The sequence below is a fragment of the Eupeodes corollae genome, chromosome 1 (assembly GCF_945859685.1).
Source record: "Eupeodes corollae chromosome 1, idEupCoro1.1, whole genome shotgun sequence".
NCBI classification, from domain to species: domain Eukaryota; kingdom Metazoa; phylum Arthropoda; class Insecta; order Diptera; family Syrphidae; genus Eupeodes; species Eupeodes corollae.
In genome coordinates, this window is record NC_079147.1 from 163,727,881 (window position 1) to 163,744,196 (window position 16,316).

The 16,316-nt window shown below is 35.6% G+C and overlaps 1 protein-coding gene and 1 pseudogene across 4 annotated transcripts in view; one reads left to right on the forward strand and one right to left on the reverse strand.

The window, feature by feature from the left end:
- LOC129941887 (histone-lysine N-methyltransferase, H3 lysine-79 specific) overlaps window positions 1–10,455 on the reverse strand; it is a 103,351-nt gene extending 92,896 nt beyond the window's left edge. For all 4 annotated transcript variants that reach the window (XM_056050656.1, XM_056050653.1, XM_056050654.1 and 1 more), the window contains exon 1: window positions 9,386–10,455. In XM_056050656.1, the coding sequence (XP_055906631.1) occupies window positions 9,386–9,407 (22 nt within the window). In that variant the 5' untranslated portion in view covers window positions 9,408–10,455. The remainder of the gene's footprint in view (window positions 1–9,385) is intronic.
- LOC129941888 (jerky protein homolog-like) lies at window positions 5,927–8,663 on the forward strand (annotated as a pseudogene).
- Window positions 10,456–16,316: the final 5,861 nt, after the last annotated feature.

Below are 16,316 nucleotides of genomic sequence, written 5' to 3' on the forward strand. Positions count from 1 at the left end.
GATCTTGGAAAAAGCCCAGGAGCTTCAAATCGATACCCACCATCTCTTTATCGATTTAAAGCCGCGTATGACAGCATTCATACGGAAGAGCTCTACAGAGCAATGTAGTTTTGGCATCCCTGTCAAACTTATCCGTTTGTGCAGAATGACGATGGAGAATGCACGCTGCTCTATCACGGTCGGAAAAGATCTCACCGATGCATTTGATATCCAAAAAGGTTTTAGACAAGGCGATGCACTGTCAGGCGACTTCTTTAATACCGTTCCGGAAAAAATTTGTGCAAATCTCAAACGTCAACACTAGAGGCACAATCTAACAAATATACATCCAATTACTCGGATACGTTGATGGTATTAACATTTGAGCTTTGCGACGGAAGCGGAGAAGATGGGTCATTGAGGGCAAGACCAAAAACGATACTGTCATCAAAAAAGGACATTAAACAACGACGTCTAATATAAAACTTCGCTATGGACAGCTATAAATCTGAGTTAGTTAAGGTCTTTGTTAACCTATAGGCCCCGCTTAAGATTCAGCCAATGACACCAGCGCTATATTGAAACGAAAAATAACTCTTGCAAATCGCTGCTTCTTTGGACTAGAAGGCAGTTGAGTAGCAAAATCCTCTCTCGAGCATCTGAAGTCACTATCTATAAGACACTCTTCATTCTGGTTCTCATTTATGGCGCTGAAGCCTGGACCCTGTCAAAGAAAGATGAGAACGTCTTTGGATGCTTTGATAGAAAAATTATTCTAGTGATTTTTGCTCCTGTCTACATAGATTGAGAGTATCGAAGAAGACACAACGACGAACTGTATAGCGACACTGACCTGTTTAAAAGAATAAAAGTCCAATGACTAGGATAACTGAGTCGCGTAGATCAAATGGACGCTCGAGCCCGGAAGGTATTCGAATCCAATCTCGAAGGAGCGATTCAGGTAGCGCACGCTAGTGGGAGAGGTCCTCAACTATCTTGGCCCGCAAAACGCATGTTGGTTGAGGCCCGGTCCACCAGGCTTGTAGCATCACTTTAAGTAACTAAGTAAGTCTTAAAATGATAGAACCTACTACTACGATATTATATAATAAATAAAGTACATAATTGTGATCTTAACATAAAAAAAGGTCAACAAGATAAAACTCTGCAAAATTACTGTAAAATCAATAAGATCTTGGCTTAATATCGTATTAAACCAAATCGTCTTTATTGACTAAAAATGTCCCACAAATAATACTAAATACCTATAAATTAGGTTTTTTGTCTTTTGAATTCAAAAAGTTTAAGTCCAAAATAATCTTTCAGCTTTAAATAATGCAAAGATTCCAATATAGGAAGATTCATCCAACAAATATTAGTTCTTATGTATCTACATGAGAGTGTGCACATATGAGTGTCAAGAAGTCCACAACCCTTTGAATATGAATTTATACCTACATTATGTATCTAAATTCGGTGTCCTTAATATAATGACACTGCTCTAATTACCTGAACTAGTTCAAACCTATCCCAATGTAAATACCTAGTATGTGTGTATATAAGGGCATTCAAATTTATATAGACTCACATCTATTTACCTCAAATATGAGATTAGGCAAATAAATAATTTCTATCTTTCATATCTAACTTTATAAGGACATTCACATGTAAACATAAATTTTACCTTTTAAATGCAAATATAAGTCTGGAAATATTATAAAAGAAACTACCTACCTCAACATTTTTGTCCGATTTTACATTTATCTTTTTTTTATAATCATTAAAAGATAAAAGTAGGGACACCAACGCATTTGGAAAATCAATAATTTCATATTCGACCAGTTGTCGTCGTTCCATTAATAGACATGTAGGTAACTACATTTTCCAATTCTACATAACATGAGTCTTTAATCCTCTTTCTATTTCCCTCTTTGAATAATAAGCTACATAATATAGATACATGCCATATTATGAATTCTATTTTATTTGTTTTCTATTTTTATAACATCATCTTTGCTTAGCTGAATTAAAGCAATAAGACAGCCTTGAGATAAAATAAGCAAACGAAAGAAATAAACATGTGACAACAAATGTTTTAATAATAAAGATAAAAAGAAAACATATCAAAATCCCACCCGCTTTGCTAATAATTATTTAGTTTTTGGCAGTTGAATGAACTCTTAAAAATTCATCGCATTTGTGCTCTCTGCTCGTTTCTTATTTAATTTTGTTGTTATTCAAAAAGTTTATATTTGCTGCCGGCTCTACAGTCTACAGTGGGGCAATAATAATTGAATAAGTATAAGGACGTACTCAGATGAAATGTCACTAAGCTAGAACCCTTATTTATAGCGTTAGCCAATCCAAAAGGCTTCAAAGTTACGTGGATATTTAAAGGACAACATTCAAGGATTAGTTTTTTCAAAGAAGTTCTGGCGTACAGAATTCGAAAAAACGTGTCGTATCTTGAAGTCGGTCAGTACAATTCAAGCTCACACTTCTAATGATCGTAAAATAAATCTGCAAGTCAAGTCAATAGGAGATTTGATCAGTCTTAACAGATGACAGGTTTATCCACTATTATGTTTTTTAAACCATTCGACAGTATTGAGCATATGTTTAGGTTAAGTAAGGTTAAAGCGGCTTTCCGTTATGGAATAGAACACACTTAGGCCTTTAATGGCTTATTTTGGATACCACAGGAATTTTGAGGCTTTCTTTTAAATTCAATGAATACAGTTTGAGTTCCTTACGAAACGCGAAAGACTGATAATGTTAATATAATTGAGATCGTTTTGTGCCCAGTTATGACATAGATTATCGAAGTTATATGCGATCTAGTAACAAAATTTATACTGGAACGCATCAGAGAACACACACTCGATGCTGAACAAGCAGGATTACGCGTTGGATCATTATTGAATAGTGCGTTCAATATCGATCACCACTACACCTAATGTTCATCGACTTCGAAAAGGTCTTTGATAGCGTTAACAGTGAGTATATCTGGCTAGCCAGAACCCGACCATCCTCACAAATAAATATTTTCTTGCGACCGGTGGAAAAAGTGGAGAGCTTTAAATACCTTGGAAGCATCGTTACCATCGAAGGCGGGACCGAACAAGACGTCATCTGCCGCATGGGCAAAGCATAAGCGGCGTTCGGTATGCCGTCAAAAATTTGGAGGAATAACTCTATCAGTTTAAGAACAAAGCTACGACTGTTTCGCACAAATGTCGAATATGTGCTTCTTTATGGGTGCAGCACTTGGAAGGTTACTTCAGCCATAACAAGACAGCTGAAAACCTTCGTGAATAGTGTCTTCGTAACATCCTAAGGATTTTCTGCCCAAACCGTATTTCAAATGAGGTTCTTCATAGGACAGGCCATGAACCTATAAAATCTATAATACGAAGACCTAAGTGGCAATGGATTGGACAAACGCTTCGAAAAGGTAAAGACTGCATTGCAGGCCAAGCAATGCAGTGGAATCTGCTCACACAAGAAGTAAGAAGAGCTGGACTCATGGCGCAGGACAGTCGAGGCGTAATCAGCAAGTGGCAAGAGTTGGAGGGAGCTAAAAAACATCTCGGAAACCGGCCCTATGCCCCTTAAGGGGTTCCCAATGGACTTAAAAGGTCTGAGGATCTAAGCGATCTGCTTATAGATGGCAAGCTAGGAAAAGCCTTTTTTTTTTTGCTAAAAGTTCCGTCTGGAACATGCTACTATGATTGGTAAGAAAGAATGAGAGACTTTATTTTAGTCGTTCAGAGTACACACCTCCACCCTTCATTTGTTTTTGATCCATCTGTGTAACAGTGGACTGAATTGTATTTCCTCCCAGAAAAATCAGGAAGGTATAGAAATCTTGAAGTCGAATGGCAGTTGGGGTATGGTGTATGCTCTGGAATTGAATCTAAATACTTAAGAATAACGAAGTGGCCAATGTTGTTGTTGCTCACTGCGATGAAGTTTTAAGGCGAATAGTAGAGCTTGCAGCTACTTGTTTCAAGAGATTTTAGATCCGCAGATATTTTCAAATAATCTTTCGGCATATGTCAAAAAAAAATAATATTTTGGGTTCTCAACATAGCATGAGAAACCTTAGAAACTTTAGGAACTGTTTTTATTTAAAGTCATGATACCTACTTATGAAATAAATTAAAGCAAAATTATTCAAAGCTAGTTTTATCACTAAAGTGGTTCTAAAGGTGTTTTAAATTTATTCACAAATTGTTTTTATCAATCCTATCAAAAAATATTTAAATAATTTTCCTATCAAAATCAAGTTTTATGAAATACTTAAAACTCGAAACTTCTTTAGAACTGTTTTTTTTTTTTTTTAAATTTAATAATAATAGTTTGATATTGATCAATAAATTTAGAATCAAAGGTCTAATTAGATAAGGATAACTTTGTTATCTATAAATATTTGGCCTCTTTACTACGCACTATGTAAGGCGCAATCATACTCAATAGGCAGAACAATTTAAAATAAGATGATAGCCGATAAAGAAATAACTCTTGACTATTTATATAGTGAAATGGTTATCCATCGGTAATGATATAACTAGAATCATTTTTCCTGCGTGAAACAAAAGAAATAGATAATTAAATCCATATCAATCGAAAGTAGCTTTGTAGTTTTAAAGTATTCAATAGCCAGAAGGATAAAATACCAACAATTGGGATGGCTGATTAAAGTAGACTGCAGTAGAGAAAGACCGCGGATCAGGTACCGCACACGAGTGGACCTCACCCAACTTACGAGTGCGCAACTGAAGCTATCTAGCTAGGGACCTTAAATCCAATTTTTTGTTTGTTAAAACAGAAGTAACTTTGTGTAACCGGAAACAAAAACTCGTAACGAAATAAAAGAATTTTGTTTAAAGGAAAAGGCCTATAAAAATAGAATGAGTCGTTAAAAAACATCGAAAAATAATCCATTCCAAAATCAGTGATTTGACGATTAATACAATTTTACAAATCTTAAAAGTCATTCCAAACGGTTCATCGAGGTGGCAGACCAAGAAAAACAACAAAACGAGAGGTATTTGTTGTAATAAAATCAATAAACTCGACCTGAACATAAGAATGAGAACAATTGATGGTGGTCTAAAATCTTTCAAAGCTTTAAAAAAGCCATTTATTGCAAAAACAAGCTGGAGGGATTAAAATTTTATCCTGACAACCAAAGTTTTTCATGGACAGTTAGGAAATGGTGGTACGTACTCTTTTCGGACGAATCCAAATTCAATTTCAAGGGTCCCGATGGTTTCCATCGTGTCCGCAGCTTCTGTAAAACACGGAAGAGGTAGCGTTATGGTGTGAGGATGTTTTTCAGGACATGTACTGAGACCGATTCGTCAAATAGATGGTACAATGGATCGTTTAATGTAGGTACCGTGACATTTTGCAAGCTATACTGCTGACACACGCTAAAGATCAGTTGCCTCTGAAATCAGGACAGTTAAGCTCCAGTTATAGCTATCATTGATCCGGAAAATGTTTAAATCGATATTTGACGGTGTTTCCCTTCGATTAGAAATGAAAATTATTTACTGATCGATCGGAAATCAACCAAATATTTTTTTTGAGGAGAAAAAGTATAATTACGAATTTTTTTTTCTAACAACTCTATTTTCCGAACGGAAATTCATTTTCCGGAACTTTTATGTTCAAAAGTGAAACAATCGTTTCACTGATTTGTGTTCCAATTTCACACAATTCCAATGACAGATTTCTGTCAGTAAAAATGTTTGGTGGCTTTCAATCAGGAAATATTTTTCAATGACAGAGTTTTTTAATGATAGTCATAAACAACCTGCCAATAAAATTCCAATGTTTGTTTTCAATGATAGCTATAACTGGCGCCTTAAGACGTGGTTTAAAGAAAACCGGATAGACGTTTTACAAGGGCCAGCACTCCATTACTCCATGCTTCGAAGATTTGCTGAAGTGATTAAAAACAAGAGTTTTGCTACCAAATAGGTACAAGCAATATTTTAGTAAGACTAAAAAAATATATGTATTTTTTAAAAGTTGATTTTGTTCATCATAACATCGCAATAACAAAAACACCGTCTTAGGTGAACAACGGCTAAAAGGAGGATTAAGCGTAACTAACTTAGCAAAGCAATACAATGTTGCAAAATCAACAATTTGCGCTATCAACAAAAAAAATCGGAGAAAATTTGAAAATGTGCTAGCAATACATTTTCTGGACCTGGAATGCGGAAGACCATGAAGCGTTCTGAGCTTGCTAAAATGGAAAAAGCTCTTTACAGTTGGTTCATCAAACAGCGCGAACAAAATTATTTAGTCAATGGATTGATATTGAAGGAAAAAGCTTAATTTTTCCATTCAAAAATTAATGAAATTCAGGGCGATTTTAATGCGAGTGGCGGATGGTTGCAAAGATTTAAGAAGCGTTATGGGGTGCGTTTTATCAAGATAAGTGTAGAAAAGTTATCTTCTAGACCTGACTTTGTGGACCCTTTCAAAAACAAGCTGTAAACCAAAATAAAAGAGAATATGCAATGCGGATGATTCCGGATTGTTTTGGAAGCTGTTTTTGACAAGACATACGTACGTATGTCTCATGTCAAGAAAAAAAATGCTCCTCTTTTTTGTACAAACGCAATAGGAGAACATAAAGTAAAGATTTTAGTGATTGGAAAGACAAAAAATCCTCGCTCTTTCAAGAATTTTGAATCTCGTGTTGACTACAGTTGCTCGAAATCGTCATGGATGACAGCTGCTATTTTTAAAAATTGGTTCCATCATTCTTTCGTACCATAGGTAGGAAGCAGATTGCAATTTTGCATTGATTTCAAATGTTTTCATGTGTAGTTCAGAACATTTTTAAAACATCAAGGGTTGCCCACCAAAGCTCTTCTTTTAATTGATAACGCTCCATCTCATCCACCCGAAAACATATTTACATCTGAGGATGGGTTAATAACTGCTATGTTTATGCCGCCGAATGTCACGCCGCTTATACCGCCGATGGACCAAAATGCTATAAGACTAACAAAACTTTTCTACAGAAATAGTTTTCTGGCATCTAGCTGTTTTGAGAGAAAGAATTTGTTCAACAATCCACTCTCAAGAGAAACGTACACTAGAACCTTTTCACGCAATTAATCCAGAGGTTTGAACATTTTCTCTTGTAGACAGAAAAACATTTGATTCGGTTTGTGTCCTTCTATGTAGATCAATTTTTCGGTTGCTGATGTCCATGAATGGAATGAAGATCTTCCAATCGAGAACGAAACGAACGAGGTTTTGATCAGTGACGAATGCGAAAGTGAGGACAGTATTCTGGAAACAGCACATACCAGAATAGAGTCTAGGGAAGCAATCGACGTTTTCAATAAGGCTTTTGAATGGGCTGAATATGAAAACGTCAATACAGCAGACATCAGCGTATTTGAACGACTTCGCAAAAAGGAAGTTTTCAGCCAAATAGAAAAAAAAAATAAACTTCAGAAAAGGATTGATTGCAAGACAATTACATTTTTTCATGTACATTTACATTTGAAAAAAAAACATGAAATTTAGTTGAAACAAAGGTCTGATTTATTTTTAAAAATTTAAGAACTAATCCTTCGTAAACATGACCAACTTCGATAACGTGAACATGCTCGGTTTTTAATAGTTCACGTCACCGTGAGTCTACTGTATTGTTATAACTGTTTTTTAATTACATATTTAATAATCGAGGTAAACGTATGCCGAAAGAATTAAAAAAACAAGACTTTTGAGCCAATTTCCATTACCGCAGCACGAATTTCCTTCTGATTTTTTTTTACAGTTAGGTAGGGGTCTCAATAGAACATGTTTTAAATATTAGGGCGAGGAAACAACTTTAAGTCATACAAACAAGTCAAAAAAACAACTTTTATTTTTCGGACTTAACCCTACTTTTTTTGTATTGCATTTTTTGAGCCTAATACAAGTTTTTTTTTAACTGATAGCACGGCTAGGTATGTAGGGGGGGGCATGCTGCCCCCCTCCAACCCTCCTGCTTGGGGTCACTATAGGATTTGGGGTGGGTGCGAGTTTGGGTATATGCAAAGTACTTTTCCATTTGAGCACTAAAATAAAAGATTATTTTAAACCGACAAATATATTACTGGAATTTTTGTCAAACTTTTGATGCCATTCGAGTCCACTGTGCTCTACAGCAAGCCACCTCACCTCCTCATTCTAATACTAACTCCAATCCAACCAACCTTTTGCACCACTGCACTGCACACACTCTTCCTTCATAAAAACAAAAATAGCATCAAAATATGTGAGTGAAGTGAAGACCAGAAGAGTAGAGAAGAGAAGAGAATGCATGTGCATTGTGCATACGTGATGTCGAGGCGATGCGCCTCATCATCATCATCGTTTCAATTTTAACCCCCGCCACCGCCACCGCCGACACCCACAAACCAAACCAACAGTCTTCGCATTATAAAGTATACCTACCCACTACCCACCCAATCTTACAAAACACATGGATGTATACATACACAGAAAATAATATTAGACGAACCACAACAGCACGATAGGAGCGAGTTAGGTGAAAATAAAAATTAATGGGCAAGAGCGAGAACAATGCCAAAGATAACATTACTTTTTTATCCAATTTCTTTCTTTCTTTCGTAATAAAATTCTAATGCAATCGAATCAAATCAAAAATTAAAAAAAAACACTTCACATTTTCCATTTAAATCTTTTTCTTTTAAACACAAAATTAAGTTGTGCAATCAAAATAACAACGCCAACAGTAGATGTGTGTAGGTTAGGTATACCTATGAGTTAAAGTTTTTCTAACAAAAATACACCACAGCCAGACAGGAAAATAAAACTAAAAACTTAAAACTCGCTGGCGCTGCACTCCTCAAATCATCATCATCAATTCTTCTCTATCTTCTTCAACTTCGTCTTTGTCGTTTTCGCTCAGTTTTTGTGTTTTGTTTTTATATTCATCGCATGTCAAAAAGAAATAAAAAGAATTCAAAATAGTTTGAAAGCCACTGTTTTTAATAGTTGCACATAAAATACACACAAGAGATTTGTTTGTATTCGTTCGTTCCCCAACACAATCATACATTCAGCAATAAATCGCGCGCGCATATACACTCTTACCATCCTCCTCGTACACATGCACACACACACATACACATCCATACTTTTAGAATAGGTACCCAAAATGTCTGCTGTCTATTCCTTATGCCTTCTGCAATCATATTTATATTCCCAACAAAATGTAATAATTGTGAAAAAGAAAATATTCTCTCTGTCGCGCCCTCACACTTATATTATTACCTACCAAAACTTTTCGTATTTTATTTAAATAAACTTTTCATCACCTAAACATTTAATTTAACAACAAATACATAATTACACTGACTTTGACAAGGGAAGACTTCCATGAAACCGAGCGAACAACGTCCAACGCAACGAACACTCAACAGCACAAGCGTTTTCCTTTTCCGTAGAGCGTAGAATAAGCAGCCAAAATAAATTGAAATTATTTTTTCTTTTTTTTTTAATTCAAGAACTTAAGCGGAGATTTCTTCGATCCGACGACGATGAACATTATTCCTCCTGCTTAGTCTTGCTTCGTTTGCGCTTTTTTATCTCCCTTCAACTAACACTTTATTTTATATTTTGTTATCATCAACTTCTATTCTTTCTCTTCCATCACATAAGACTTGAACTCGAGTTGTGAGAAAAGAAAAACCAACAAAACTTCGGCAAGTGAAAACTTTTAACAATTTTATTTTTCAATTTTTCAATAAATTCTCGCGCGCCCGTTCTCACCACTCACTATGTTGTTCACATGTAAACTCAATTCGATTCGATTTCGATACTTTTTCCAAAAAACAAAAAAAAACTGCTGATTTTGATATATTTTTCTTCTTCACCTCACTCTTCTGCTTTTCTTATTTCTATTTTCTATACTACTGCTTCTTGTGCTTGCAATTGATATATATTTTTAGCTTCATTTTCTAAGCTTTTCTTTTTATTAATTCACTTTTTTCTTTTGCTTTTTGCTACATAAATCTATATGTATTGGATTTTGTGGTGCGAGGTGTATAGATAGATAGATACATAGATTAGGGAAACGACGACGATGGACAGAGATGGGAGGAGACCGAGACGAGGAAACGATGTCGGGTTGAAATTGAAAATTCACTGCACTAATTTTTTCTCAATTCATTCTTTTTCTTGTAATTAAGTTTCAGGTTTTACTTTATTGTTTTTTTTTCTTACTTCAATGATACTTCCGAGCAATTTAAACGGAGAGAAAAGTAGAATGAATGTTTATAACTGGGATTTGGATATTTTTGTCACTATAAAATGTTGAAATATTGAAGTTATTTTGTGTTTTTTATCTTTCGAACGATGCACGCGTTCTCACATCCATTTTCTCTCCATTGCAGATCAGAAGCAGATGAAAAACGAACTGAAACTGAATTGAAATTGAAACGTCTAAATAGAAATGAGGGTCGATGTGAAAATGTGGTTGCTGAATTGCTGAATTATGCGCAAGAAGGATGTGTTCGTTGAATGAGGTATTAAGATGGTGACTGGCGGTAGATATGATGTGGAATAGGAACGTTTCAATCATTATGGTTGGCTTACACGTATGTTCTTTTGATTTATGTTGCAAAAAAGGATGAGAAAAATTACCAAAATTAACATAATTTATGAATTTCTGCATTATAGGAAATTCGCAAAATGAAAAAGTCAAGATTTTGGTGAAGATGAACACATTCATCTCTATTATACACTTTTTGGCTATATCAATGTTTACCAAAATGTTACAGTTGTTCATATTATGGGTAAGTTCATTAATGTAAAAATGCAGCAGTACACACTATACATGGATTGCTAGAAGCCAACTTCAAGATGGTTCCACTTTTAACAGACAAAACACTAGCGTAAAGAGGGTTATGCGGAAAATTCTTTAACATTTACATTTAATACTCAAAGCGCACAGCCTGCTTTTGCTTCATTTTGCACAAACTGTCAAAAAATTTTCAATAACGTTTGTCTATTATCTCAACTTATCTCAACTAAATACAAACTAAATATTTCATAACTTTTTTGCCACTGTGCCTGGTAGAGCTAGTTTGAAGTGGAACCATTTTATTCAAATTTTGTATGGAAAATTCATACCACTAACAGTCCATGTATATTATGTCAATGGCAGCAGTAATGCAAGACTTGCGCTCTGCAGTTGGTAATTCTGTTAAAAAAAAAAAAAAAAAACAGTTTGACAGCTGAAATGCGATCAAACCTGCAATCATTTTATTTCTGTTGCCTGTCAGAACAAGATGAGTAAGTAAAATAATTGAATATTTATTAAATTTTTGGCAGATCAGAGATATAAGTGCTTTATCAGAGATATACATAAGTGAAAAATGCGTCTGCTTGGATTGAAAATACAGTAAGGAATTTAATATTAAATTAACTTTGAATATAAGAAGTAATACAAGATATGAATGTAAGAGGGCGCATATGGCTCAAAATAAATGTCAAAGGAGAAGAAATTGCCAGACTCCAAGTCCAATCGGGCATCTATCGTGACTTGTTTTGGTCAACGGCTTGGTCTGCGACCATTTCCTCCGTCGGAATATAATCGAGTGTTATGCCCGAATTTCTGATTACTTCACGGACAAAATGGTATCTGATGTCGATGTGTTTCGATCGAGAGTGGAACACTGGTTGTCATTGTAAATTTTTATTTGGCTGAGATGATTGTATCCTTATTCTTTTAAAAATGTTGACAAGTGAACTGCCTCTCTACTAGCATCGCTGATAGCCATGTACACGGCTTGGGTCGAGGATAGAGCCACTGTACGTTGCTTGCGTGATTCCCAAGATATTGAAGCCTTTCCAAATACAAACGCTGAACCGGTATAGTATCGACGACCGAGAGCGCAATTTCCCAAATCAGGGTCAACGTTGGTCAACGGCCAACGGTCTTGAATTCCTTTCGGAGATGAGTTGTACCTCTAAGGTAGCGCAGGACGCGCTTTGCTGCGATCCAATGTTCGCTTCTGAAACAGTTGTTATATTGGCTAGGCGCACTTACCGAGTAGGTATGCAATGTCCAGGCGCGTCGCCAAAGCAAGGTACATCAATGATCCTAGTAGCTCCCGATAAGATTTCTCACACTGGTCGTTGGTGGAGCGTGCACTGTCCTTTAAAAGTTTTCGATCAATAACCATGGGAGTGGTGACTGGTTTACTGTTTTCCATTCTGAATCTTTTCAAGACTTCTTCGATATACATATTAACTCTGCGATGGTTGTATCTTTTGTGGTGAAGTTTTGGTTTGGTTTGGATACCTAGGCAGCTTCTCCAAGGTCTCGTACAGTGAAGTACTTGGTTAGAGTTTGCTTGATGTTATTTTCATGACTTGGTCAGATGAAAATACGGCGATATCATCAACATATAAAAGGATACAAGTTTTCTTATGTTTGACGTGATAAACGCACGGATCAGAGTCTGTTGGAACTAAACCCGTTTTCTTCAATAGACCATCAACCTCGATGTTCCATTGGAGTCCTGACTGGCGAAGTCCAAATAATGCTTTTTCGAGTTTGAAAACCTTAAGGGAACTGTCTTCATCAATTTTTTTTGACAGATCTCGGAGGTTTGCATCTTCATCACTATTGAACATTCTCTGCAACATGACTTCATAGAACTGAGGTTTGTCCATGAAGATGTCGTCTTCAACTTTGCCGTTCAAATAAGCTGATGTAATGTCCAATTGTGAAATCTTTAAACCTAGTCTGGCGACAGGGGCGAACGTGTCGTGGAAATCAACTCCAGGTTTTTGTGAGAACCCTTTTGCTACTAACCTTACCTTGATGTCTCTTGAAACGCAATTTTTTTGTTGAGATGGGAGCCACACTCTGTAGCCCCTCTGTGTGTCGAGATAACCAACAAAAATTACCTCTAGACCTCTGTCATCAAATTTGCCTTTTCCGAAAGTCTTTTCCAGGATGTAAACCTTGTCGCCAAATGTATTCAGGTAATTCAAAGTTGGTAATTTTTCGTTCAACAACTTGTATGGCAATTTTCCATCTATACTTTTGGTGACGCATCGATTTCTAATGTGGCTACAGCCGATTCTACTAAGGTACGATTTTTCCTTTCGACGACACAGTTTTGCTCCGCAGTATACACAAAACACAACCTTGAGTTGACGCTTGATACCGTGTTCTTTTAAAATGTTGTCCATTACTCTGTTTCAGTATTCGGTCCCGTTGTCTGATTGCAGTGCCTTTATTCTTCCACCAGTTTGTGCTTCTGTGAAATTTTTGTATTCAATGAACTTTGAGGCAACTTCATCTTTGCCTTTTATGAAGTATATCATACAAAATCGACTATGGTCATCGATGAATGTTAGGAAATAACGAGATCCACCTTGAGACTCAGTGCGCATGGGAAGATTATCTCTTGACTCGATTGCACATCTGAAATTTTCAAACTAATTAGGTGACAGTACAGCCTTACGTCGTCGTCCCTTACGTCGTCGCCTTTCATCATCTTCTTTTGTGTGAGCTGCTTCAACAAATTCGCTTTTTGGGCGGGTCCTTTTGATGCGTATGTAGCTTCGAATTAAGTCCAAAACTCTCTCGAAGTTGAGCATCCTCTGATTTGACTCAGTTCAGATGGACTTATGGCCAGTATGAGATCCGATTAAGCCTTTCAATCTTCTACTATCCATGCATCTAAGAGACTTCGTGATGCAGTCTGAGTAGCTGCATCGTAGCCTGTTATTTTAGGCTTTGGCTTGTCGCTGCTGACGTAGACACATGTCTCGTTTTTAATGAGAACGGCTTCCATCTGTACTGTCCATGTCTCAAAATTACTTTAATTCAAAGTATCCTTTGGGTCTGGGCCCATAACCTATCAGAGATATCCATAAGTGAAAAATGCGTCCGCTTGGATTGAAAATACAAAATTAACTTTAAATATAAGAAGTAATACAAGATATGAATATAAGAGGGCGCATATGGCGCAAAATAAATGTCATAGGAGAAGGAATTGCCAGACTCCAATATACTTCATAGGAATGAATGTGACACAAAATTCTGACTAGATGGAGACATCAAGCTCATCACAATTCGTTTGTGGATGGAGTCCGAATTTGTTGCTGGCCGCAAACAAAAATCAGTGCTGTGGGGAAAATATTAAATGGAAACTATATCCGTTTTGCCCTTGTTTGCCCATAGTAGAGAAGATATTAAAAGGAAGTTCCAAAAGCTGAAGATTACATACGTAAGGATTAAAGAAAGATGTGACATTGTTGGATTACTTCCAAGACTTCGATGAAATATATGTAACTCGTCACAGTGTTAAACTTCCGGATAAATTGGTAGCCGAGGTGTTTGGAAGTAATGAGAAGGAAGAATTTGAGACTCCTGATTACATAAAGTTCCTCGACATCATCCTATGACATAGTTTTGGAATTTCTTGAAAAAGAGGCAGAAGTACTGAAAACGACGAACGGCGACACAAGTAGGTTCTTCAAGTGGAGCGTGAAAAAATTCTTGTTGAAAAAGAAGTTCTGAAGTCATTACAGGAAACTCTAAACAAAATGTTGCTTACTTTTTTTCTTCCTATAAGACAAATGTAAAACAAAACATTTGTTGTTCAATGCGCTGTAAATAAAGCATTTTTATTTAGTAAATCAAGTCAATTTTAATAAATTAGGTCAAGCGGTTACATATCGTTTAAAAAATGGTGTCGTTCTTTTTATAAAATGTAGGTTTGTGCCTCAAGTTTTTTTTTTACATGAGTATAATATTAGAAACTTTTGAAGATAATATCATCACAATCAAGTTTCTCTTGGTTTTGGCCTCATCATTTGTAGCATAAGTTGTTAATTGATGTTCCTCCAAAATACCTGAGTCTTCGGAATGGGTGTATGGATAAGCCTCTGGAGTTCCTTTTTCTGTTCTATAATTAGGTTGTGGAAAACAACACAACCAAATACAATGCATTTGGCGAAAACCAAGAAAGACTTCAGTCTTCCAAAAGCTTGTTCCACACATACTCCAGTTGAACTATGAATATAATTGAATGTTCTTTGTGCAGAATTAAGATGCCTGTTGTCCTGATGCGGCAAAATAAGATAACAATTTAAAGGGTAAGCAGAATCGCCCAAAAATGACCATTTTCGATTAATCTCTTGGAACCAGTCCTCATTGCCATCACAATTGAACTGCGATCCCAAACAGAAGTGGCGTGACAACTGTCGGGATAGCCAAAACACACATCTATAAACTTTTGGCTATGTTCACATACACCCTGAAAAAAACCATAAACGAAATATGTAAGTTTCGTAAAATTCCTCGATGTCCAACATAAAGATTTGTAATGATTATATTCGTAGTGAATTAATTAATTGAATATGTAGCTTTCCGATTGAAGTAACTTATAAGATCCTCCTTAGATGCTGTTATGGGAATTTGAGTACCGTCTACACATCCGAAAACATTTGTGAAGGGACTATTTCTTAAACTTGAAAATTTGTCCATTATTAGTTTTTGTTCTTCGATAGAATCTGGCCATTTTATATATTTCTTTCTTAGCTTGAATAATAGTTTTGTAACTTAATGAAGTACTCAAAAGCCAGTCCTTTTGAGACGTTAGATAAATTACTTATTTAACTAAAAGAGCGGTTATTAGAGAGTTTCCAAATTGTCAGAAAAAGTGCTAACCTCAAACCCTTTTATGTCGACCAAGGTTAATTTTTTCCCAAAGTGGACAAAGCTCAATCTCTAAATACACAACCATGAATAAGTACATAATATGTATGCATATATACGAACCTGAAACGTAAATTTATTAATTGGAAAATGATTTCTAAAAACTTCATCTGTAAATTCCTCTATTATTTTTATGAAATTCTTTGTTTTTGGGATAGTCCTTGATTTTGTTTTATTTTTAAGAGACAAATCATTCGTTTTCGCTTGCTTTTATTCATTTTTCTATAATATGTATATGAAAATTCTCTTGAACACTTCCAACATTTGTTCCATTCAAAAAATTTAAAATAAGTCTAATAAAACATGTTTATTGGACATTTTGAGAGAATTTTGTTTAGACAAAGAAAAAACTCAATCATTTCTGTCATTCTTTTTTTATAGAAGTCTTCTTTGTTGACATTAATGAACTGGTTTTTGATATTGTAAATCTGCCGCATTCTTGCAGTAGTTTTTCTGTTCATAAATGCATTGCATGAATGCTTGTGCAACTAGTTACATTTTGAACTCAACCTGCATATATCTTCTTAATTTTTGAATTGTGTTACTA